The sequence below is a fragment of the Ictidomys tridecemlineatus genome, chromosome 11 (genome assembly GCF_052094955.1).
Source record: "Ictidomys tridecemlineatus isolate mIctTri1 chromosome 11, mIctTri1.hap1, whole genome shotgun sequence".
Taxonomy (NCBI): domain Eukaryota; kingdom Metazoa; phylum Chordata; class Mammalia; order Rodentia; family Sciuridae; genus Ictidomys; species Ictidomys tridecemlineatus.
In genome coordinates, this window is record NC_135487.1 from 6,747,066 (window position 1) to 6,770,678 (window position 23,613).

Sequence of the window (23,613 nt, forward strand, 5' to 3'; positions counted from 1 at the left end):
TTTTGAGTCTCCTAGCCCTAAAAATAAAATATATCTTCTCAGAGACAGACTTCTTCCTGCTTTGACACTAGTATAAAAACAATGGGAATGGTAATTTTAAATACCTGAAGTTTTTAGTTGTCACCATTGAGCTTCATTCTTCTTATACCGTTAACATTGCTCCTTTCAGCTCTGGGGGTGACTCTGCCTCTTCACTTCTGTACTTTTGCCAAGAGGTGTCAAAACTGCTCAGGGGGAAAAAAAAAAGCTTGATTTTGATTAATATAGAGAAACAAGACTTTGCCTGACTGATAATAAAACTGATAAATGACATTTGAATTACTTGTAGCGGTAATTTATTACATAAAATATCTTTTATTTGACATGCGATTAGTTGCTGGAAGCATCACTCAATCTGACTAGTTTAAACATGCTCTAAAATGAACCCCAGTAAAAACCAGGGCTGTCGACGGCTGGCGTTATGAAATATACTAATCCTGGAGTGAGGAAAAAAATCTGACTTTAAATATTTAAATGATTAATTGGGTTTATATATTTTTTTTACCTTTCTAACCCCCTTAATTACAAGCAAACTCAGGGGAGTTTCTGAACTAGGTGTGCAATCTGCATGCTTATCACTGAGGCATTGTCTGCATCCTGGAGGGATTTATGGCCTCCGTTCATGTGTGTTCCTGCCGATTTTATGTCTAGATCCCTGGCAGCCCTTTCCTTCCCATTTTGTGGCTTTTTAAGGACATTCCATTTCTTGAGTCTCAGTCTATGAAGTGGGATTCCCTGGACCCAGCCCCAAATGCTCATGTGTCAGATTTGAGACCACCCTAGGGTTCAGTGCTCACAGAGCTTTACCTCTGGACCTGCTGGCCTGCCTACTCAGTGGCAGACGTGCTGATGGGTGCCTCTTTTGATATCTCTGCTCTTTGGTGAATGTGCTTGACCTTGAGTTGTTAGTAAATGCCAGGTTCAGCAAAGAGAACATGGAGATGTACCAGGAAGGTACATCAGTATTTATTTAGCACCTACTTGGTGATTAGTACTATATCAGGTGAGAGATTCAAAACATGATTTTTAAAAATCTTATAGGCTCTTTTTTTAAAGTATTTGTTTCTTAGTTTTAGGTGGATACAATATCTTTATTTTATGTGGTGCTGAGGATCGAACCCAGTGCCTCACACATGCTAGGCGAGCACTCCACTACTTGAGCCACAACCGCAGCCCCTTTTTTTATAGGCTTTTCAGGGAAGATAAACTCTTAAGACTTAATGCCAAAATTAATTACACAGACAAGAAATTCCACAAGATTACAAAAAAGAAAAATTAACGTGGGCTAGAGAGGCAGGGAGGCTTTGTGAAAGTGGCAGGAGGTTGACACCCAGGAGAATGTTGTGTCACCTGGTGTGAGAATAAACCAGTGTTCTCAGGGCTTAACCCATTAACTCCCAAGTTTTCAATTCTGTGAACATAATAAATATTAAAATATTATTTCGAAGACCCCATATTGGTCCCCCAGTTTAAGTTTTCATAGGTGTTTCCATCTGGAACGATTGGGAAAAAATGGGTTAAGAGAAAGTCAGGTAGAGCTCAGGAAAGTGGAACTGCGATCGAAGGGGGTTGGGGGTTGACATTCTCTGTTCCTCACTTTGGATCCTTTTTGTTGGACTTTGAGTTGGGAGCCAGTGCCTGCACATGCGTGCAGCCGGCATGGTCCTGAACACAGGGTCCTGTTAGCTGCCAGCTGGGTGATTTGTACCCAGCTGCTTTGTCTTCTTTCATCCCAGACAGACGAGGAGCAAGTAGCTTTGAGATATAAGCAGGACCGGTATAAATTTTGTAGGGCCATAATTTTTTCTCAGTCTTGAATATTTCCCCCCCACTGTCTTTGATAAGCAATTTTAGTCCCCTTCGAAGACTGACCTGTAGCTTCCGTTGCCTCTTGTTAAAATAGGATGTAAATGTCTGAGACTGGTAAAAGGCTTGGAACTATTTGATTAGAGATCCTGAGATGAGAGGAAGTGCTTTCACTATTTTCTTCTTTTTTTAGCCCCATTTAGTAACAAAATACTCAACTCTGATTATCTTATTTCTTTTCCTTTAATTTTGTTTTTATTTTTGGTACTGGGGATTGAACCTAGGGGCGCTTAACCACTGAGTTGCATCCCCAGTGCTTTTATTTTATTTTGAGTCAGGGTCTCGCCGTTGCTATTGGTTACTGAGGCTGGTCTTGAACTCAAGATCCTCTTGCCTCAGCCTACCGAGTTACTGTGATTACAGGCATGTGCCACTGTGCCTGGCTGATGATCTTATTTCGTGAGCAAGCATTTATTATTTAATGACTACCGTGTGCCAGGCACTATGCTGGACTCCAGGATGAACAGATCAACTAGATATGTTAGCCAGCTTTCCTAATACCCAAGATAATCAGTTTATAAATAGAAAAGGTTTATTTTAGCTAACAGCTTTGGGAGTTCTAATTGATGATTGTGTGGCCCTATTGATTTTGGACCTCTGGGTGGGGTGCCAGATAGCAATGGCAGGGAGTACATGATGAGCGAAACTGCTCACATTATGACTAGTGAGCAAAGAAGAGAAAAGAAGGGGCTGGGGTCCTACTATTCCTTCAGAGTACACCCACAGTGGCCTGAAGACCTCACGTCAGGCCCCATCTCCTAAAGGTTCCATTACCTCCCTAGGGATCTAACCTCTAGATCATGGGCCTTTGTGGTTCATGCCAAATCCAAACTACAGAGCTAGGGATGTAGCTTAGTGATAGAGACCTTGCCTTGCACATGTGGGGTCCCCAGTACTACAGGGGAGTGGGGGACTATCCAAACTGTAATACAAGGCTCTCTCTGCAGTTGTTCTGGTGGGAAAAGTGTTAAGCAAGAGCTGAGGTGCCTGTGAGACAGGCCCAGGGGAGGAGGTGGTACAGAAGAGGGAAAGGGCAGCTTCAGAGAGCAGATGTCTAACTGGCTGGGGATGACTGACTCAGTGACGAGGCAGGGTGGACAGGAGCACATGGACATGAAGGTATGTGATGACTTTAAGAAGCCCTGGGTGGTTCTGAGCTGCTGGTCAGGGGTACGGCAGGGGGCTGGGGGTAGCATGCCCCTACCTGACAGATAGCCAAAAGCGCAGTGATGTTTGACTTACAGCTGCATCGTCTGATTATTTTTGAAGCTGTCCATGTTGACCATATTAGACTGGTACTAAAATTATTTGTATTATCTGGCAGACACCTGGGGGCGCGCCAATCTGAGTCAGCGTTGCCTTCCTCCCCATCTTTGCCCAGAGCTCACTGCTGTTCTCTGAAGTCCCAGGTCAGTTGTTGACTCCTCCAGGGCATCTTTCCAATGCCCTGTTCTGATCAGTATAGTATAGAAGTGACCCCTGGCCTGCTCAGCCCGCTGTGTCCCACCACACTCACTTCAATGTTTATTTCAGTGTCTTTCTTACTAAACTGACAATTCGGAGGCTTTTATTTTTCTTTTTTAATCTAGTGGCCTGAGGCTCCGACTTAGCAGGTGTTCTAGAAATGCTTATTGAATGTATCAGTGGTGATAGAAATGTGTTTGAGAATTGAAAGGCTGCCCTGTAATAGCAGGAGCTTGGGCCAGCTGCCCAGGCAGCCCATTGGTGAGACCTTCTGTGTGCTTAGCTCATGTGGGCTGTTCTGGGCAGGCAGGGAAGAAGTAAGGACAGGCCTGCCTCACCTTTGGGAGGTCACTGTTTGACGGAGAGGGAATCCCAATGCTTGGGGAAAGGCAGAGGCCTTCTTTTATGGGGGGACTATTGAGAGAATTCCATGACAGAATTAGGAATAAAGCAGACCCCAGAATGGTAGTCTTAGGAAAGGCTTTCTAGAGGAGGCAGGACTCAAATGGGGTTTAAGAGTCACGACTGCATCTAAGAAAATGGAAGAAAATTTTGTGTTACATAAAGGCAGGCCTTCTGGGCTGCCATGGAGGGAGGTGCTTCAGTCCTCAGAGACCTGGCTCTCCCCTGCTCTGTACCCCACCCCAACCCCAATGCGAAGGCTGGACCAGGGCCTCACGTGCTAGGCAGGCATCCTACCACTGAGCTCCGTACTCCTCCAGCCCTGCCACGTCCCCAGCAGCTGCCTGGCAGTAATCTTGTGGTCCAGCTTCACTGCTCCAGCTCCAGCTATCCCCTGCTGAACACTCAACAAGAACAGGCAGAAAGACGGAAAAGGGCAAGCCACCTTCTAGACTCCTCCTGGAAACTGCCCTCGTCACTTCCACTTTCTCCACTGGTTGTACCAGTTTACCCTCCCACCTGCCCTTCAAGTTCTCGTTCCTCTCTCCTCCCCATGGTTGGTTGCCTTTCTGATTGCATCAGTTGAGGGGTGTGTGTTGTGGTGTCCCTGGGGGTTTGGTTTGCCTTCTGTGGTGACTGGTCAGTGGAACATCTTGGTGTTCTCTTGCTCACTTGTGTATCCTTTGTAAAGAGTCTGTTCTAGTCATTTCCCCCTTATTTTTGTCTTATTGAACTAGAAAAGTCCTTTACGTTCTGTTTCAGTTCCTCAGCCAGAGGTGTATTATGAGTGATTCCAGTCGGCCTGCAGCCTACCTTGTGGGCTTTGACTTTGAGGTGGTGGGGGCGGTGGTGGGTACCTTTTTGTTTTTTAACATTGCCTTTAAAAAAAATGTATTTATTTTATTATTATTATTTCTTGGTACCAGAGATTGAATCTGGAGCACTTAACCACCAAGCCACATCTCCAGCCCTTTTTATTTTTGAGATAGGGCCTTGTTAAATTGTTAAGACTGGCCTTGAACTCTGAGATCCTCCTGCCTCAGCCTTCTAAGCTGCTGAGATTATAGGTGTGTGCCACCATGCCCAGCAAGATTCTATTTTTGATGCCATACCTTTACCCCTCCCTGCTGCCTTCCTTTTACATCATGTTTTTTGTGTCTTAAGAAACCTTTGCCTGTCCCAAGGTTGGAAAGACTTTGTCTTATGCTTTCTTCTGCAGAGAAGTTTCACAGTGTTAGTTGGTTTTGTTTGCTTGTTTGTTTGTTTTTGTGGTGCTGGAGATATAACCCCGGGCCTAGACAGGTGCTCCTGCAGCATCAGTTCTTTAGGTCTGTGCTTCGTTCTGTTTCTTTTTCTGTATGGTGTGAGGTGACACTTTGTATGGCTGTCCTGCTCAGTCAGCCAGCATCTTATGTTCAAAAGATGACCCTACTGAGTTACTTGTATCTCTCTGGGTGTGTATGGTGGGGTGGTGCTGGGGTTGTATGGTGGGGTGGTGCTGGGGTTGATCCCAGAGCCTGCATGTTGCTAGGTAAGTGCTCTACCACTGAGCTCTACCTCCAGCCTTTCTAAGTTTTATTTTGAGACAATGTCTCACTAAATTGCTCAGGCAGGCCTTAAACTTGGAATCCTCCTGCCTCAATCTCCAGAACAGCTGGGATTACAGGAGTATACTGTTACCATGCACGGCATTACGCACTGTTGTTACTTGTCTCTTATGAAACGTCAGTTGACCATAGATACGTGGGTCTGTTTCTAGACTTCTCTTTTTTAAAACTACCCGCCCCCTATAGAGGGATTGAACCCAGGGCCTTGTTTCATGCTAAATAAAACAACTAAGCTACATCCCCAGCCCTACTTTTTTTTAAATAAAGCTATTGAAGTACATTTTACATATCTTGAAAAGCATTTATTTCAAGTATACAATTCAGTGATTCTTAGTGACTTTAGTGAATGGTGCACCATTACTGTAAATCAGTTTTAGAGCACTTTCCCCCCCCCCCCCCAAGATCCTTCTGGCCCACTATTAATATTGTTCCTGCCTTGAGCCTCAGGTGACGTCTAATCTACTTCACATCACTAGTAAGTTACCTTCTCTGGGCATTTCAGGTAAATGGAGTCATTATAAGTTTTTGGCTTCTTTTTTTTAGTCGTTGATAGACCTTTATTTTATTTATTTATATGGGGTGTTGAGAATTGAACCCAGTGCCTCACACATGCCAGGCAAGTGCTCTACCGCTGAGCCCCAGCCTCAGCCCCAAGTTTTTGGCTTCTTAATGTAAGAATTTGGGGTTCGTCCTTGTCGTAGCAGGATCTGCACTTTGTTCCTGTTACTGCTGAATGGCACTCCGTATGGGGACACACATCATTTTGCTTGTCTGTTCTCTAGATAGGTCAGCTCCTGTTTGTTCTGTTTTTATTCTGGAGCTGGGCATGGAGCCAGGCCTTGCCAAGCCATGCCAGGCTAGTGCTCTACCCTAAGCCACACCCAGCCCTGTCTCCTGTTTTGGCTAACACTGATAACTCTACTAAGAACATTGGTATGCAGGTCTCGTGTGTGCAAATGTGTTCTTTCCTTCTGGGTAGATGTCTAGGAGTGGAATTGCTGAATGTAGTAGTTTTTATATTTCTGGATCTTTGATTTTTTTTTTTCCTGATAGTTTGTCTGTGTATGGGGACAAAGGGGAGGTACTGGGGAAACAAAGGATATTTTGACTCTGAGCTACATCACCAGCCCTTCTTATTTTTCATTTTGAGACAGGTAGGTCCTCACTAAGTTGCTGAGGCTGTCCTTGAACTTGGAAATCTCCTGCCTCAGCTTCCTGAGCAGCAGGTATCACAGGTGTGTAGCAACATGCCTATCTCTAATCAGCTTTTTTGAAGTTCAACTTACATAAATAAGATTCATCGATTTCAAATGTATAATTTGATAAGTTGTACGGGTGAGTTGGACTTCATTTAATTGACATGATCAGCCCGAAATAACAATGTAGAAAACTTCTACTACCCTAGAAAGTTTCTTTGTGCCCCTTATCTCAGGCCCTTCCCTCCACCCCTGGTTCTGTTAACTCGGCCTGTGCCTCTGTCGCTGTGGTTCTGCCTTTTTACAAACTTGATGCAGGTGGAATCATCCAGCGTGGAGTCTTTATGTTTGATTTCTTAGCATGACGTTTTTGAGCGTGATCCCTGTTGAATGAACTACTTATATGTGTATAGTTCATTCCTTTTTATTGCTGAGTTGTATGTATCCAGGGGTCAGCAAACTTTTTCTTCAAACAGGCCAGATGTCATGAGCCACCTGTGTGTGTGTGACGTATTCTCCTCTTCTCTCCCTCCTCTCCTTCCTCTTCCTCCTCCTCTCCTTACAGTCCTTTCTTAGCTCAGGGCCATGTAAAAGCAAGCCAAGGTGGGAGTCAACCAGCTGGCCAGGTTGTTTGTCTGTTGACCAGTTGGTGGTCATCTGGGTTGTTCCCAGCTGGCGGCTGTCATGGGGAAGCTGCTGGGAACACTGGAGTACAAGTCTTTGAGCACATCTGCTTTCCTTTCTCTTGGGTAAGTACCCAGCAGTGGGCTGGCTTAGCCACATGTTAGGTTTGTATTTAACTTTATAAGAAACTGTCAAACTGTTTTCCCAATGGCTGTCCCGGTTTGCATTCCTATCAGCAATATGTGACGGCCTCAGTTGCTCCATCCTTGCCAGAGTCTGGTGTCATTGGTTTTGAAGTTTAGGCATTCTAACGTGTATGTAATACAACCTTAGTGTACTTTTAATTTGCATTTCCCTAATGACTAATGATGTCAAGCATATTTCATTTTCTTTTTTTTTTTTTTTTTTATATTTATTTTTTAGTTTTCGGCGGACACAACATCTTTGTTTGTATGTGGTGCTGAGGATCGAGCCACATCCCCAGCCCCTCATTTTCTTACTGGTCATTTTTATATCCTTTGTGAAGTCTCTTACAATCTTTTGCCCATTAAAAAAAAAACTTATTTTTTATTGTTGAATTATCAGAACTTTTTATATATTTTAGTTTATAAGTCCTTTATCAGGTATATGTTTGGCAGATATTTTCTATGACTTGTCTTTTAATTGTCTTGACAGTGTCTTTTGATTTTCAAAAGTTGTAAATATAAGTGATGTTTATTTTATCATTTTTCCTTTTATGGTTCATGCTTTTTGTATTTCAAGATATCTGTCTGCTCCAAGATTACAAAGATTTCCTTCTGTATTTTCTTATAGAATCTTTTTAAAAAAATGTTTATTTTTTTACTTGTAGTTATACACAATACCTTTATTTTATTTATTTATTTTTATGTGCTGCTGAGGATTGAACCCAGGGCCTCAAAGAGTGCTAGGCGAGCACTCTACTGCTGAGCCATAACCCCAGCCCTCTTATAGAATCTTTATAGTTTTCGATTTTTGTTTACATGTGTGATCTGTCTTGTGTTAATTTTTGTATTTAGTGTGAGGATTGAGGTTCATTTTTTTTCCCTCTGAATAGCCAGTTGTTTCAGCATAATCATTGCAGAGATTATCCTTTCCCCATAGAATACCTTGACCTCTTTGTTAGAAATCAGCCAGATAGGGCTGGGGTTGTAGCTCAGTGGTAGAGCACTTGCCTAACAAGTATGAAGCACTGGGTTTGATCCTCAGAACCACATAAAAATAAATAAGTAAAATTTAAAAGTATTGTGTCCATCTACAACTAAAAAAAAAAGAAGAAAGAAAAGAAAAAGAAAACAGCCATATAAGCATAGGTGTATTTCTGGAGTCTTTCGAATTCCTTTTTTTCTTTTTGATACTGAGAATTGAACTCAGTGGCACCTTACCACTGAGTCATATCCGCAGTCTACTTTGTTCTATTATTTTGAGACAAAGTCTCACTAAGTTGCTGAGTCTGGCCTCAGTCTTGGATCCTCCTATCTTAGCCTCCCAGGTTGTGGGGATCATAGGTGTGGGTCATGATGCTCAGTTCTGTGCTCTGCCTCAGGGCCGTCTGTTAGGCCTTCTTTTGAGCCTTGTTCCTGGCAGTGCTGGGGGCTGAGCCTAGGGCTCCCATGCCTGCTGGGCAGCGCTCACTCTCTTCACTGTTTTGAATTGTGTGGAGGGTTTGCTTATTTTTTGCACTGGAGGTTGAACCCAGGGACACTTTGCCACAGAGCTACATCCCCAGCCCCCAACCTTTTTCTTTTTCCTTTAGAATCTGGGAGGGTCTTGCTAAATTGCTAAGGCCTCAAATTTACAATCCTCCTGCCTCAATCTCCCAAATCACTGGGATTACAGAGTGTGCCAGTGTGCCACATGCCTGGCTGGGGTTTTGGATGAGGAGTCTTACTAGGTTGCCGAGGCCAGCCTTGAACTCCTGGGCCAAGTGATCCTTCCGCCTCAGCCTCCTCCAGGAGTTTGTGTTCTGTTCTGTAGAGAGGGGAAAGAGATGCCCACTGCTCGGTGTCCTTCCTGCCTGGAGATGACACTGCAGGCAGCATTGTAGCCCATGAGAAATGGAAAGTGGGCTCTCATAGGGTGCAATATGGAGCCAGGCCTTGGCTTGGGCTGCCAGCCTCCCCAGGGGTGTGACTGTTGGCTGCCTTTGCCAGCTCCCTCTTCCCTGGAGAGCACTGATCAGCAGGATGACTTGGTGACTTGGTGACGCCCACAGCGCTGTGCTGCAGATGAGACTTTCCTGGACCGTGGGCTTTGCTTGCGTGGCCCTGGCACTGCCAGCGCAGTGCTGCTGCGTTGGACACACTGTTCCTGTCCCACGAGTGTGTTCTTGCTGATTTTGTCAGAATTTTTTGATTGATAAGAGATATAGTTAAAGAAATTGAGCCATGTCGGTTTTGATACACCCAGTGAATAGTTACAGAGCGGAGGTGCAGCTCCCCTGCCCCTGACACAGCTACTGACCATTGTGGCCGCCTAACCCGAGCCTCGGGGTGGGCAGACCTCCATGGAGACCGCCAGGGCTCAAGGTGCTTCGTGGAGTCCCTGGAAGTTGAAGGAAGGCCCCTTTCCCGCAGCACTTTGTCCCCTGATCTTGTTGCAGCCCATGGTGTGACTCTCTGCTGTATAGGATAGTGTTTGGTACCAGAGTCGTCTGTCCCTTGTCCTCCATGAAAACACCAAGGAAGTGGTATTGGACAGGAGCTGTGCCATTCTGCCCATCAGCTGATCGAGCCCTCAGGGGAAGCACTACAGATACAGGAGATGTCATTGTTCCTGGGTTCTTCGTAGTAGGCAGAGCTCTGCCACCTTTAGTCAAGTGGTCTGTGCTTCATAAGCTGAAGAAAACATCAGGGAACCACCTGGCTGGAGAAGTGGCACTGGGTCCTCTGACCCCAGGTTGTTACCCCTTTTCTGCGTGGTCTGCCTGATTGGCCAACATCAGGCCTGAGACTCTGAAGCTTTTAAAAAGCTCATTTCTGCCCAGCACGGTGGCACATACCTGTAATCCCAGCAGCTTGGAAGGCTGAGGCAGGAAGATCATAAGTTTAAAGTAAATCTCAGCAACCAAGTGAGACCCTGTCTCAAAAAACAAAGGGGTGGGGTAGGGAATGGGGATGTAGCTCAGTGCAGAAGCACCCCTGGGTTCAATCCTCAGTAATACACGTACATACATGTGCATGCTGGACTCACTCAATCCACTTCTCTTCCTTCCTAACTGGAGCAGAAGAGTGACTGACCCTAGATTATGCCCTTGGACTTTTGGGAGCAGGGCGACAGAAGAGTCTGCTGTCCCAGGAGTCCTTGGTTTGGCTTCTGTGCAGGGTCTGCACTGGACTTGGGAAATACTGGCCCCAGAGTGCACAGGGACAGGAATCCAGGTGCTGGGCTGGGGTGTGAGCTGGTTTGGGGCCACCAGAGTGATTTGCAGTGGCCCTGGTCTGTTGCCCTTGGAAGCCACACAATGGGTAAGAGTCATTTCCATCCATGTCTTTCCTCTTTCTTCATTTTGCCACAAGAAGGAATTGTATCACACATCTCCAAAACGAGTAAAATGGCATTTCAGCTTCTTGTCTTTATAGACTCTCTGAACTTTAGGAAAGATCATTCTGGTCCCTTTTCATTAATAATGAAAACCAGGGGGCAATAAAATGTTCTTAACGTGAGCCCAGCAGGAACGGAGCAGCAGTGAGGGGTGAAGGGTGAGCTGCAGGAACCACAGGTGTTTCTCGGGCCTGGGGAGGGCAGAGCTCTGACAAGGTAGGCAGGTGTACAGGGGCCCGGCTCCTGGCTCCCCAAGATGCAGTGTCTGCTCAGCCTTGGCAGCTCAGAGTCCCCAGGAGAAGGCTGCACTGCGTGAGGTGCAGTGGATATGTTTGCAAAGAAGCAGAATCATCTAGCACACTTGGGCTTCTGGTCCAAATTTTTTTGTTTTGTTTTGTTTTGATGCTGGGGATTGAACTCAGGGCCTTGGGCTTACAAGACAAGCATTCTACCAACTGAGCTGTATCCCCAGCCCCTCTGATCAAGTTTTTAACCTGGTTTCAGCTAATTTCTTGGTAAGTTATTTAGAGGGTACCTGAGAGTCAGTGGTGCATGATTACTGAATGCAAGCCCCATGGGAAGGGGTTCTTTCTGAGGCTTTTGGCCACATGATGGACATCCTGGGTGTGGATTAAAGCCCTCCCAAGTGTGGCTTTCTCTAGGGATGGCAAAGCCACTCTGCCCTTTTTCCTCCTAAAAATGAACTGGTACCAGATGTTGAATTTTGCATCTGGCGCACAGCAAAGCTGGCTAGAAGAGAAAGCAGACGACGAAGTAAAGACCTGAGTGGGACTGAGAGGCCCAGGTCTCAGGGTCAGGGTGAAAGATAGTCTACCTCTGAGGTCTCAGAGCTTCCTGTTTAACAAGAAGTGGCTTATGTGGCGTGGGGATGTCTGCAACAGGGCGAAGCCATACTCTCCACTTTCCAAGATGGATTCTCAGACTTGAATACCTTGCTGGTGTCACATAGCCTAGAAAGGGATTAGAGATTGTCCTTAACACGAACCCCAGCATGCACCAAAAAGTAGATTGATAAATTTACACGAACACAAAAAATGCCAGCATGCCATGAAAGAACCCAAAGAAATATGAACCAGAAGCTGTTTATGATTTGTGTCATAAAGGGCTAACATCCCTGCTGTGCTACAGAAGTGCTGAGGGAGAGAAGTCGAGTAGAAAAGTGGAGAACACACAGTACACCAGAAAGGAAATGCTGTTGAAGAGACGCCCAGTCCTCACTCAAAATAAGATCAACGCAAGCTAGAACCAGAGTGAAGCACCGCTCTCCTTCTGCCACTGTCAGAAATACGTGTTTGATGACACACTATGTTGGGCTGCCTGTGGGGAAACAGCACCGGGTGCGTGGCTGACGGGATGAGTCCGCTGAACACCATGGAGGCCATTTTGTAGGATTTCTCAAATGACAGAGGCCCATGCCTTTGACCCATGTCCTAGGAAGTCTTAGGCTTACAGACGACTTGTCTTATCTGGGAGCTGACACGTGTGCACGGTCACTGATGAGTTAGGTGCCCCCAGCAGGGAACAGGTTAAATAGAATATTATAGAGCTGTAGGAAAAAAAGAAAATTGGAAAATAGGTGGGAAAGAGGAAATCCAAGTCACATCTGTGTTGTCTTATATGTGTGTCAAACTCTCTGGAAGGATAAACAAGAAACTGTTCTCCATGACTGGTGGTGGTAGAGAGGGAGGCCTTTCGCAGGAGACCTTTCTGGCTCCTGCTGTTGGACGTTGAAGGGCGTGTGTGCTGCCTGACCAAAGATGGGAAACAAAAAAATGGGGGTTGAGGCTGGGAGAGGCCACGTGTGGATTACAGTTTTGTAACAAGGTGAGGCTGAGCCATGTTGGGGAATCTCATGTGGAATCCATAGGTGGAGGACAGAGGGGACTGTGGTGGCTAAGGAGAGATTCTTGTCTGTCCCCTCTGTCTCCTGAGAGCCCAGTGGCCCGGGGAGGAGGGGTTTCCCTCTTGCCCACTTAAAGGTCTCTGAGACTCGAATCCCCCTGCTAGGCTGCATGCTGGCCACCCTCCCTCCCTGTGCACTCACATCCTGCCACTGAGCTTAAAAGAGGAGTCCTGTTCCTCTGCTTTGGTCATCAAACACCAGGAGGGACAGGTAACCTCTGAGAGCTGGCAAGCACGGGGGGAGAGGTAGAAGCAGAAGCACTCAGGTGTCTAAAAGCACTTGGTGTCTCCAGGCAGCGCTGGCCGGGCAGTGGTGCCCCCTCTTAGAGTTTGGGGATGTTTCTCTTCCTTCCTCACCCTTTCTCAGATCACTCAGGGCCCCGCTTCCCTAGCACAGCAGCATGCATGGGGGTGCCCTCTGGTCAACCTCCCAGTGGCACTGGGCCTATGCCACCCAACATTCTGAGAACAGTAGCCCCTGCCCCTCCTTTAATGACAGTCTCCTATTAGGAGGGAGGGTGTTTTCTAGGTGGCCTAGAGATAGCTGAGGGCATTGGAGTGGACAGTGGTGCCTCCTGGGATCAGATCATGAAAGCACTTTGTGAACTCTGTGTAGGGGAGTGCAGTCGGGAGATCTCTCCTGTGCACCTGGGATGTCCCTCAGGAGCTGTGGGGACTCGGATGTGCTAGGCCCCCTTTTTCCATGGGGGAGGACTCCCAGTGGATGTCTGAAACTGTAGGTAAGACTGAACCTTCTGTGTATAGTTTTCCCCCATACATTCATATCTATGATAAAGTTTAATTTATAAGTTAGGCACAGTAACATGAACAGTAATGAAATAGCACAATTATAACAATATGTTATAATAAAAATTATCTGAATATGTTCTCTCTTAAAATATTGTGTCATACCATTGATTTTAGCAAGCTCAGCATATGATTATTTTTCTTTCTGTATTGAGAACTTTTGCCATAAAGGTTTTTCTTTGGCATATCCAGATTGCCAGCCTCACTACTTTTATGTTTTGGAGCCATTGTTGAGTTACATGGGGGGTGACTTGAACGTAACCACTGTGACCGTGAGACAGCCGTCTGATAACCGAGAGGGCTAAGTGACTAAAGGGCAGGGAGCACATTCAGCATGGCTTTGACGGACAGAGTTGTGATCCACAAGCTAGGTGGGACAGGGCGGGACAGCTGAGGTTTCACCACGCTACTCGTAATGGGGGCCCAGGGGGAGGGGGCGGGTTGATCTAAAGGGAATTAGTTCAGGAACCAGTTCCTCAACAACAGCAGCAAATTCTTCTGAGATGGCTCCCAACTCCATTCCTTGGCCTCCATCCTAGCCCAGACCCTCGTTGCCTTTGTGTGTCCTTGCAGAGTTCTTCCCAGCTTTCATGCTTCCAGGACTCCACTTCTGCCTTGTCCTCAGAGCCACCCACGCTGCTATCCTAGAGCAGATCCCATCACGACACTCACCCAGATCCTGCAGTGTCTCCCCCCTGCTGGTGAAATGGTGTTCAGACTCCTGAGCCCTGTCTTTTCCTTCCCACCCACAGGTAGACTTGACTCCCTGTGTTCTCCTGGACACTCTTCCTGCAGGTCTTTTGACCAGCATCTCTTCTCCCCTGCTGAGGCCCAGGTGCTCATCAGGTCCTCACTGACCCGCTCTCTTTACTTTATGCCTGTTTTTCCCTTGTCCCCAGAATCACAGGTCTTGGTCTTTACCTCCTCCAAGACCCTGCTGACCCCTGGTCTCTTCCCCCCCGCTACCCCCACAGGCACATGCCCTGGATAGGCTCTGTCACTCTGTGAAAGTTGCCTTGCTCCGTCCTTCGGAGACTCGTGTCTTCTGTCTTTTCTCCCCAGCTCCATGTGAGAGCAGAGCAGGGAGGTCACCTTGGTCTGTGGTGCCCTCGATGATCTTTCTCTGGAGTAGGGCGTCTGCACATGAGGTTCTGTACACCAAGGTGTATTCATGCCATCCTCACAGGGCCCTGCCTCCTGGCTCCATGCTGGGCACTCAGCTCACTGCTGCTGCATACCTCTGCCCAGCATGCACAGCTGAGGCCAGATGACTAGCTGTCTCTGCTGTCCCCAGTGAGGCAAATGGTTCGGAAAGCGTGGGAAGAGAAGGGACAAGAGCTGAACTGATACTTCTGACAGTCACAGCTGTGTACCCCACTTGCCCATCTGCTGAGTCACACACTTGCCTCTCCCCAGGGCAGGATGCTGGGTGTCCCCCCTGACTCTGCCTCCTTTCTCCCACTATCAGGCCCTGTAGGTTCCCGGTGGCGAGATTATGGTGCGTTGGCCATCATCATGGCGGGAATTGCATTTGGCTTTCATCAGCTTTACAAGGTAAGTTGTCTTCCCAGAGGCTACAGGTGCTCTACCTGCTGCCCTGGCAGTCAGCTCCCCTCTCCCAGCTCTTGGTTTACCTCCTGCACAGAGATGCTGTCCTCGGGGTGCAGCAGGCGCAGGAGGGAATGCGCACCCAGGCCTGGCAGGCACAGGCCCCTCCTCTCCTGCTCCACTCACAGGGCGACCTTGAGGTCTGTCCATTGCAATCTGGGTCCGGCACTTAGAATGGTGCCTGATGTATAATTTGTGAGGGACAAATTAAGAGCATGGACGCTGGGGGCCATCTGCCTGTGTTAAACCCTGGCTCTGCCCGGAGAAACTGACCACAGGCTCATCTGTAAAATTGGGATAATACAGATGGTCCCCAACTTACTATAGTCACCTTCACAATGGTGCAGAAGCACACCCATTGCAACCCTTGCTGTGTACCTTCAGTGCAATATTCAGTAAATCACACGAGATTGCCAACATCTCATTGTAAGAGAGACTGTTAGACGATTTTACCCACCGTCAGCTGATGTGCATGTTTTAGGCACACTGAAGGTAGCCTGGGAGATGAGGTGTAGAGCATCATTGTTGATGTCCAGTGCTTCATTGTGACATGACTCCCTCCCCTCATCGTTGAGGAGCAGCTGCAGTACCTGCTTCGAAAGATTGTAATGAAGAGCACAGGAAAGTGCTGAGACAAGCGGCTCACTCACTGGAAGCACCCCAAACTCCATTGTTCTGCCTTCGCATTTAAAGCCAGGTTGGGGAACCTCAGTGTATGTTCGTGGGATCGCCTTATCTTCCAGGGAATGTATAACGTAGGACTCCTTAGGACTCATAAGCAGAGTTGATTGCTTACCACAGAACCTAGGCACCAAGCAAATGTTTACTTTGTTGACACCCGTGAAAAGGCCCACCTTGGATCTGAAGAAATGAGTCTTTTCTAGAAGGTGAAGAGCCAGGTTGGGTCTCAGGTCCAAGATCTGCTCAACCTGGAGGCCACCCAAGGCCTGAATGAATTCCAGACTCACCATTGTAACTTTTAGCAAGTGAAATGCAGTTAAACCTTGCATCCTGGGATTCTTAGTTTGGGGCTTAATACAAAAGCTAATGGCAGAGTTATAGCAGAATAACATTTTTTCAGTGGAACATCTGTTGCTGTAGTTGGAAATTGCCATGTAGAAATCCAGAAGCAACTTCTTAGCAAAGGAAACAATCAGTAACGTGAAGAGAGAGCCTACAGAATGGGAAAAAATCTTTACCACACACACCTCAGATAGAGCACTAGTCTCCAGGATATATAAAGAACTCAAAAAACTTAACACACACACACACAAAAACAACAAACTGAATAACCCAATCAGTTCAGCTAAGAAACTACACAGACACTTTTAGAGAAGAGGAAATACAATCCATCAACAAACATATGAAAAAATGTTCATCATCTCTAGCAATTAGAGACATGCAAATCAAACTACTCTAAGATTTCATCTCACTCCAGTCAGAATGGCAGCTGTTAAGAATACAAGCAATAATAAGTGTTGGTGAGGGTGTGGGGGAAAAGGTATGCTACATAGTTGGTGGTACTGCAAATTGGTGCAACCACTAAGGAAAAGCCATATGGAGATTCCTCAGAAAACTTGGAATGGATCCACCATTTGATCCACCTATCCCACTCCTTGGTTTATACCCAAAGGACTTAAAATCAGCCTACTGTAGTGACTCAGCCACATTAATGTTTATAGCAGCTCAGTTCACGGTAGCTAAACTATGGAACCAACCTAAATGCCTTCAACAGATGAATGGATAAAGAAAATGTGGTACATATATACAATGGAATATTACTCAGCCTTAAAGAAGAACGAAATGATAACATTTGCAGGTAAATGGATAGAACTAGAGAATATCATGCTAAATGAAGTAAGCCAATCCCCCCAAAAACGAGAGCTGAATGTTTTCTCTGATAAGCAGATGCTGATTCATAGTGGGGTGGGGGGATAGAGAAAAATGAAGGAACTTTGGTTTGTGTAGGGGGGAGTGAGAGGAGAGGAGTGGAGTTGTGGGGCTGGGAAGGACAGTAGAAGGAGACAGACATTATTACTGTGTTTATATGCACGATTACACTGGAGGAGTGACTCTGCACGTGGACAGCCAGAGGAAGGAGAAGTGGTGCTCCATTTGTGTAAAGTGTGTCAAATGCATTCTGCTGTCAAATAGATTAATTAATTTAAAAAAAATCTGGAAGCAAAATGTTCTGGATCCTAGGACTCCCTCCTCTGAGTGGATACCCACCCATTTCTTGTGTGTGGACAGCTTCTTCCAAATCACTGGCACAGATTAGGCACCAGGAAGGATAATATGACAACACACAGCTTTCCAGTGAGTGCCTCGGCCCTGTGAGCCCCACAGGCTCAGGCCACAGGCCACAGCGCAGGCCCTTGGTGTAGGTGCACCAAAGGGCTGCTGTCCCTTTCCACAGCGCTCGGGGTTCTCGCCTGTTTTTTTGTTTGTTTGTTTGTTTGTTTGGTTTTTAAAATTTTTTTTTAAAGTTGTAGATGGACAGAATGTCTTTATTTTATTTGTTTATTTTTATGAGGTACTGAGGATCAAACCCAGTGCCTCACGCATGCTAGGCAAGTGTTCTGCCTCTGAGCTATATAGCTCCAGCCCCTCTCACCTGCTTTATAAAAGAAGAAAGACATTGAAATGTCGGTCACAATGATGACTGAAGAATTTCTGGAACAGAGCTGGGCGCAGTGGCACACACCTGTAATCCCAGCAACATGGGAGGCTAAGGCAGGAGGATTGTAAGTTCAAGGCCAGCCTCAGCAATTTTAGCAAGGCCCTGAGCAACTTAAAATTCAAAAGAAATTCTCAAAATTCAAAAGAAAGCGCTGGGGATGTGTTTCAGTGGTACAGCACCTCTGTATTCAATCCCCAGTACTAAAAATGAAAAAAATAAAGAATTTCTAGAATACTTGTTAATAGTTTTTTTTAAATTAAAAGAAGAGGGGCTGGGGTTGTGGCTGAGTGGTAGAGTGCCTGCCTCAAATGTTTTGAGGCACTGGGTTCAGTGCTCAGCACTGCATATAAATAAATGGATAAAATAAAAGTTCATCAACACTAAAAAATATTTTTTAAAAAATTAAAAGAAGAAAAAAGAAAGTGGGAAGAAGCCACCCTCTTGCTGCACACATGCATAAGACTTAGGCTGAACAGGGCGTGTGCCTCTGGTCACTTCTGACCTCAGACATGGAGCCCACAGTTGTTCACGCGTGTGAGAGTTTCTTGACTTTCATACTTGGGGAATTTTCCACCTGCAACGTCAGACCACATTTGATGAGTTTTAGCTCAGTTGTGAGTAATAACTCACAGGGTGGCTGAAAAGCACTTTGCAAAATAGAAAATGCTTCTACACTTAAGCTGAATGATGGTCTTCACTTGGGAGTCACTCCTGAAATGAGCTCTCCCACAAACCCCCTGTGAAGGGCCTTCTCCTTCCCCATACAGAAGCCTTAATGGAGAAGTTTCCATCTTTTTTCCCCATCTGGGGCCCAAATAGACTAAGAAACAAAGTACCCTTGTGTGGCCCAGCCAGGCCCACGCCGCGTGAGCTCTAGCACCCTCCTTTTCAAGTTGCACTGGGTCTCGCTCCCCTCAAACAGGGGGCCTCGTGGGTCGAAGGACATTTCCTCATCCTGCTCTCCAGTGGCCTGCCGCCTACCTCTGCCCTTCCACGCCCCTGTTCCAAGCCCCACGGCAGGGTGTCCGGCTATGCCCTCGCCTTCTTCCCAGTGCTCAGAGGACCGGGTGTTCAGGGTTCTTATTTGGTGGCATCACAGTCGCCAGGTGCAGCTTACCCCCTGGGGTACCTGTGAGGGTGAGTTGTTTGTCTCTGAAGGAGGTGCTTCTGAGGATTCAGCCTTGGTTTAGCAAAGACCAAGTGATCTCGGGAGACCTCAGTATCATCCCCTACTAAAAGCCAGGGCCCTGAAGTCTGCAGCTGATTTCCCTTTAGTTTCTTGAGTAAGTTTTTATTCATTTAATTTTAATAATTTGTTTTGAAGGGTGAAACAGGAGGCTGCCAACAGCATTGTTTTCCTATATATTCTTCTACATTTTCATCTTACAACTTTTAAAGTAGAATTTAAAATTTTTGTCATAAAAATATGACATCACTAATAAAAGTTTCCTATCACAGCAGACCAGACTGGTTTTCCTGGGGCCAGGTTGCAGCTGTGTGGTGGAGCTTGCCCGACAGGTTCCAGACCCTGGGTTCTGTCCCCAGCGCACACGCATGTGCACATGCACACTGGCTTTCTTCGTCCCTGTTCTCTCCCCATCCTTGTCCTTATTCAGACAGAATTTTAGATGGTTATAATCGCAGTCTTGTAACTTTTTCAAGTATTTTGTTCGCTTACGCATGTGCCAGGGTTCCCCAAACCTGGGGAGGACGAGGGAAAGTTGGGTGTCGGGATCTGAGAGACGGATATCAGGTACCTGTGTGCACACCGCTCCCGCCCCTCTGCTTCTTGCAGAAGTACCTGCTGCCCCTCATCCTGGGCGGCCGCGAGGACAGGAAGCAGCTGGAGAGGATGGCGGCGAGTCTCTCTGAGCTGAGTGGCAGCGTGGCCCAGACAGGTAAAGATTAATGACTCCATCAAGTCACCCCTCAAAGCCTTCTCCACGCAGCCCCTTCTCGGCCCCTCCCCTCTCCCTCCGTCTCCACTTTATGTGGTGACTTCATTTATCTGCTCTGAGAATCTGTTCACATTTGCAAATGAAGCCGCCGTCATTTCGGTTTAATTTGAAATTGCTTGTTTACTGTCGGCGCGGCCTCAATTAATTATGTTTTTACGGAAAGGCTCCCAACCTCAGAATATTAATAAGGGGAATAAAATGACAGCCTTTCTAAGGGCTGTAAAGTTCATTTTTAATTTCTGCTTCTATGAGGTTTTCAGGGGGGTTTTCAGTGATTTCCCCCCTTCCCTCTAAGAGTCCAAGGCAGGGTCGGGAGAGTCTGTAATTACTGTGGCTCCTGGGACCCCGGCCACCTCCTCTGTTATCGACTCCACAGGGCTGGCGTTCATTACCCGCTGCCCCAGCGATGGCCCAGATTAGCTGGGACCTGTCGCGCCAGAGGTGGCTCTGCTCCGTTATAAGCTTGTTTACCAGGTGGAGCTCTGCATCTCAAACCCCGAGGCAGGCGGGAGCCTCCTGTCCGGGCAGCCCATGTCCCTCAGGGGCACCTTCGTGAAATCCTCAGAAGTCGGTAGCACTTATCTGTCACACTGGCATTTGCTCCTCGGAGGGTGACGCGGTGATACTGGTCCCAGGGGCCATGTGACAGTGGGGTCTAGGCAGACAGCCTCAGGGTGGGAGTAGGATAGGAAGGCGCACTGGAGACAGGGTCCGCAGTTGCACTCCTCCTGGATGTGGCGGAAGCCTGAGCCTCGGCCTTCCCAGGCCAGACACGCCCTGAGCTCCCAAGGACACGGCTAGGCCCATGAGATGCGTGAGGCAGTGAGCGGGGCCGGGAGAGCCAGGACAGCGCAGCCGGGCGTGCTTAGAGGGAGAGGCTGGACCGGTGTGCTGTTGACCACGGACAAGCACACAGTAGAGAGACAGAGTGGAAATCCGGAGGGCAGGTCCAGCGCAGGTGGGCTACCAGGGCGCAGATGAGTCATCGGAGGTGAGGGGGCAGGGCCTGCAGATAAATGAACCGAAGCAGGAATAGGGGCTGCCCACAGGCATGGGGACTGAGGAGGGAGTCTGTGGGCACTAACTCACCAGACGCCACACTCTCTTCCCCAGTGACTCAGGTACAGACGACACTGGCCTCTGTCCAGGAGCTGCTGAGGCAGCAGCAGCAGAAGGTCCAGGAGCTGGCCCATGAGCTCGCCACCGCCAAGGTACTTACCTCTGGGCCCTGGTTCCCCCAGGCCCGGTCTGTCCTGTCCAGCTCTTCGCCCTGGTCCTTGTGCCCCAGGTCTGAAAGTTGTCTTCCAAGGTCTGAATGTCCTTCACCTGCCATCTGCTGTCTAACCTTTCCTGTGGAAAAGGGAGGCATCACCATACACTTGGATGGCAATTACCCATTAAGGCCACCCTTCCGGTCACCTCCCAACAGGAGGAGGGAAGAAAGCTGCCCTTTTCCCTGTGACCTCTGATGACAGCCACACCCCCACAGCTCTGGACGCCGTCATCGTAGGTGCCTGTAGTTGGGCTGTAAGTCACAGGGAGAATATAAGGGGACAGAAGGGAGAAGTGTGCAGTTTCCCAGCAACCCCTGTGGCCGCCCCAGGCGCATGGGCTAACCTTGCCTCAAGTACGTGGGCTTGGGTGATCCCAGTGGAATGGGAACCACCCAGGATCGACTGAGGAAGTTTTCCGTGCCTTATTGCCCAAATCTGCAGCAGTCTAGGCAGTATCAGACTGAGGGATCCCTCTGCTGGGTTAGAATCCTCACTTTCCTACTTGCTAGCTGTGGGACCACAGGCAAGTTACTTAACTTCTCTGAGTCTTCCTCATGTATACGATGGAGCTGTAATGGTTCCTGCTTTGCTGGATTGTGGATGTGCTTAGAACGTTGCCTGACTGCGGTCAGGTCTCAGGGTTGCAGGCCTTGGTTTTCATGAGTGTATGATAGCATCATCATGACTTAGGCAGACAGGGCCCAGGAGACAGTGGTCCGGTGGCTCCATAATGTCCTCTAAAGGATTTCACCCTGCCTGTTCTGCTCAGGGAAGACACCTTCAATGCACTAGATTGCAAAACCAGGAAAGTGGATCACTTCCTGCTTCTGATAGAGTCTGAGGTGCCTCTTTTAAAGACTCAAGAACCCCCTCCCCATGTCTCTCCCACACACAGGTGTTGCCTCATCCCCTCCTCAGGTGGCTGCAGCCCCTGTGGGTCCCTGTGGCAGCAGCCTTCACCCCACTTGGTTATCTTTTGGATCAGTGGCCTGTCAGTGGCCAGCAGCCACTCTGGAAACTGGGAAATTGCTTCCAGACCTTAAATATTAAGATTAAGACCACGTGTTGGACTTGAAGGCGGGTGGGGTGGGCTTGTCCTGGTGGCTGAGGTGGCCCCATAGAACTCCTCCGCTTGCTCTTCTCAAGCCCCTCCCACTCCAGGCTTCTGTCCCCCTCTTGGTGATGAAGTGGGGTTCTCCAGCCTGGCATCTAAACACATGGGAGGACTTTGGTTACCCCATAAACCAAAGACTCAGAGCTGTGTTTTCTCAGCTGTGATGTAAGTTTTTATATCTGGCTTCCAAACTCCTACTGGAGCACTGTAAAAAATTAAAAAGAAGAGCTTTAAGTAATTAAAAAAACCTACATAAAACTGAAGGCTGCGAGTTTTCGACAACTGTTTTTTAAAGAGATTGGCTAAAAAGCCCCAGATGTCAGATTTTATTTCTGAATCCTGGCGTCTGGCAGCACATGTGTTTGGTAATCCGAGTCCTGTGCGGCCCGGAGTGGTAGTGGCTCCTGCTTGATGGGCTGCTGTAGCTTCCAGGGCGCGGAGGAGCTCATCAGCGGCTTCTGTGCCCTCATCATCTGCTGATCTGGAGTGGGGACCCTGCAGGGTTGTGTGTGAGGGTGGCAGACATGGGCCCGCATTCTCCCGGACTGCAGGTTTCCTTCCCCTGGGCGGCCTCAGCTGGTGGGCCTGCAGTCGCCACTGTGCATTGGGGAAAGAGCCAGGCTCACCCCATCTGGAGGCAGCCTCCAGCTCAGGGAGGCAGGCACTTGAGCTGAGGCCTCCTGGCCGGGGTGGACCACTATATACCCACCACACTCACCCCGGCGGCTTGGCCACCCGAAGTTCCCATGCGGGGTGGTGGGATTGGCTCCCCTCTTGTCCATCTGTCCTGACAGGATTTGCCAAAAGCCATGTGCAGCAGCCCTGTGTGAAGGAGGTTCTGTCCTGGCCCTCTGGGGAAAGGGCAGCTCAGAGCCCAGGGCTGTTCTCTTTTCTGCTCTGCAACCAGAGTCATCCCAAAGAAGGGATGTGATTGGGTAGCATGACCTGCAGGTGGCTTTGCAGACAGGGAGGAGCAGTCCTGGGATGTCCTCTGGCCCCCAGGACCCTCTAGAGACCAGACCTCACCTAGCAGGAGCAGGAGGTCCCCAGCAGCCCCAAGCAGCCCAGCATGTGGTGAAGCCTGTCCTCCAGGCTGCAGGAGTGGCCCGCAGGGGTTGAGGTGCCCCAGCCTCTCTGATGCCCAGTGTGGCTTCCAGGCTCAGGAACACCAGTTTTGAGGCCACCCCGGCTCAGCCCCTTGCTGAGGGGGCATTTCTTTTGGAAGGAGTGGGGTTTAGTTTTTATTGTTCTTTTGTTTTAATGAGCATTTCAAACACAGAAGGGAGGGCATTGCTCACTCCAGCAGACCCTGCCCGTCCTCCAGGTGTCACCCCTCCTTTCAGATACCACAGTGAGTCTCCCTGAAAGATGAGAGCTCACGCATCACGTCACTTTACAAACCCACAGTACCTCGGTGCTGCAGGTCCTGTGCCCTTAGACACCCAGAGCTCAGGGAGTGTGGGTTTGAAGGGAGTCGCCTCTGGCAGTGC

The 23,613-nt window shown here is 48.1% G+C and overlaps 1 protein-coding gene and 1 long non-coding RNA gene across 3 annotated transcripts in view; one reads left to right on the plus strand and one right to left on the minus strand.

Annotated features, from left to right (window-relative positions):
* Positions 1–23,613, plus strand: part of Pex14 (peroxisomal biogenesis factor 14) — a 145,654-nt gene that overhangs the window by 118,873 nt on the left and 3,168 nt on the right. For both annotated transcript variants that reach the window (XM_005334774.5, XM_078025270.1), the window contains 3 exons: positions 14,958–15,043; positions 19,573–19,675; positions 20,849–20,946. In XM_005334774.5, coding sequence (XP_005334831.1) covers positions 14,958–15,043; positions 19,573–19,675; positions 20,849–20,946 — 287 coding nt within the window. The remainder of the gene's footprint in view (positions 1–14,957; positions 15,044–19,572; positions 19,676–20,848; positions 20,947–23,613) is intronic.
* Positions 19,830–23,168, minus strand: LOC120890622 (uncharacterized). Its single transcript, XR_005734941.2, has 2 exons — positions 20,955–23,168; positions 19,830–20,741 (listed from the first exon to the last, which is right to left on the minus strand). It is a non-coding gene; the product is annotated as an uncharacterized LOC120890622 (long non-coding RNA).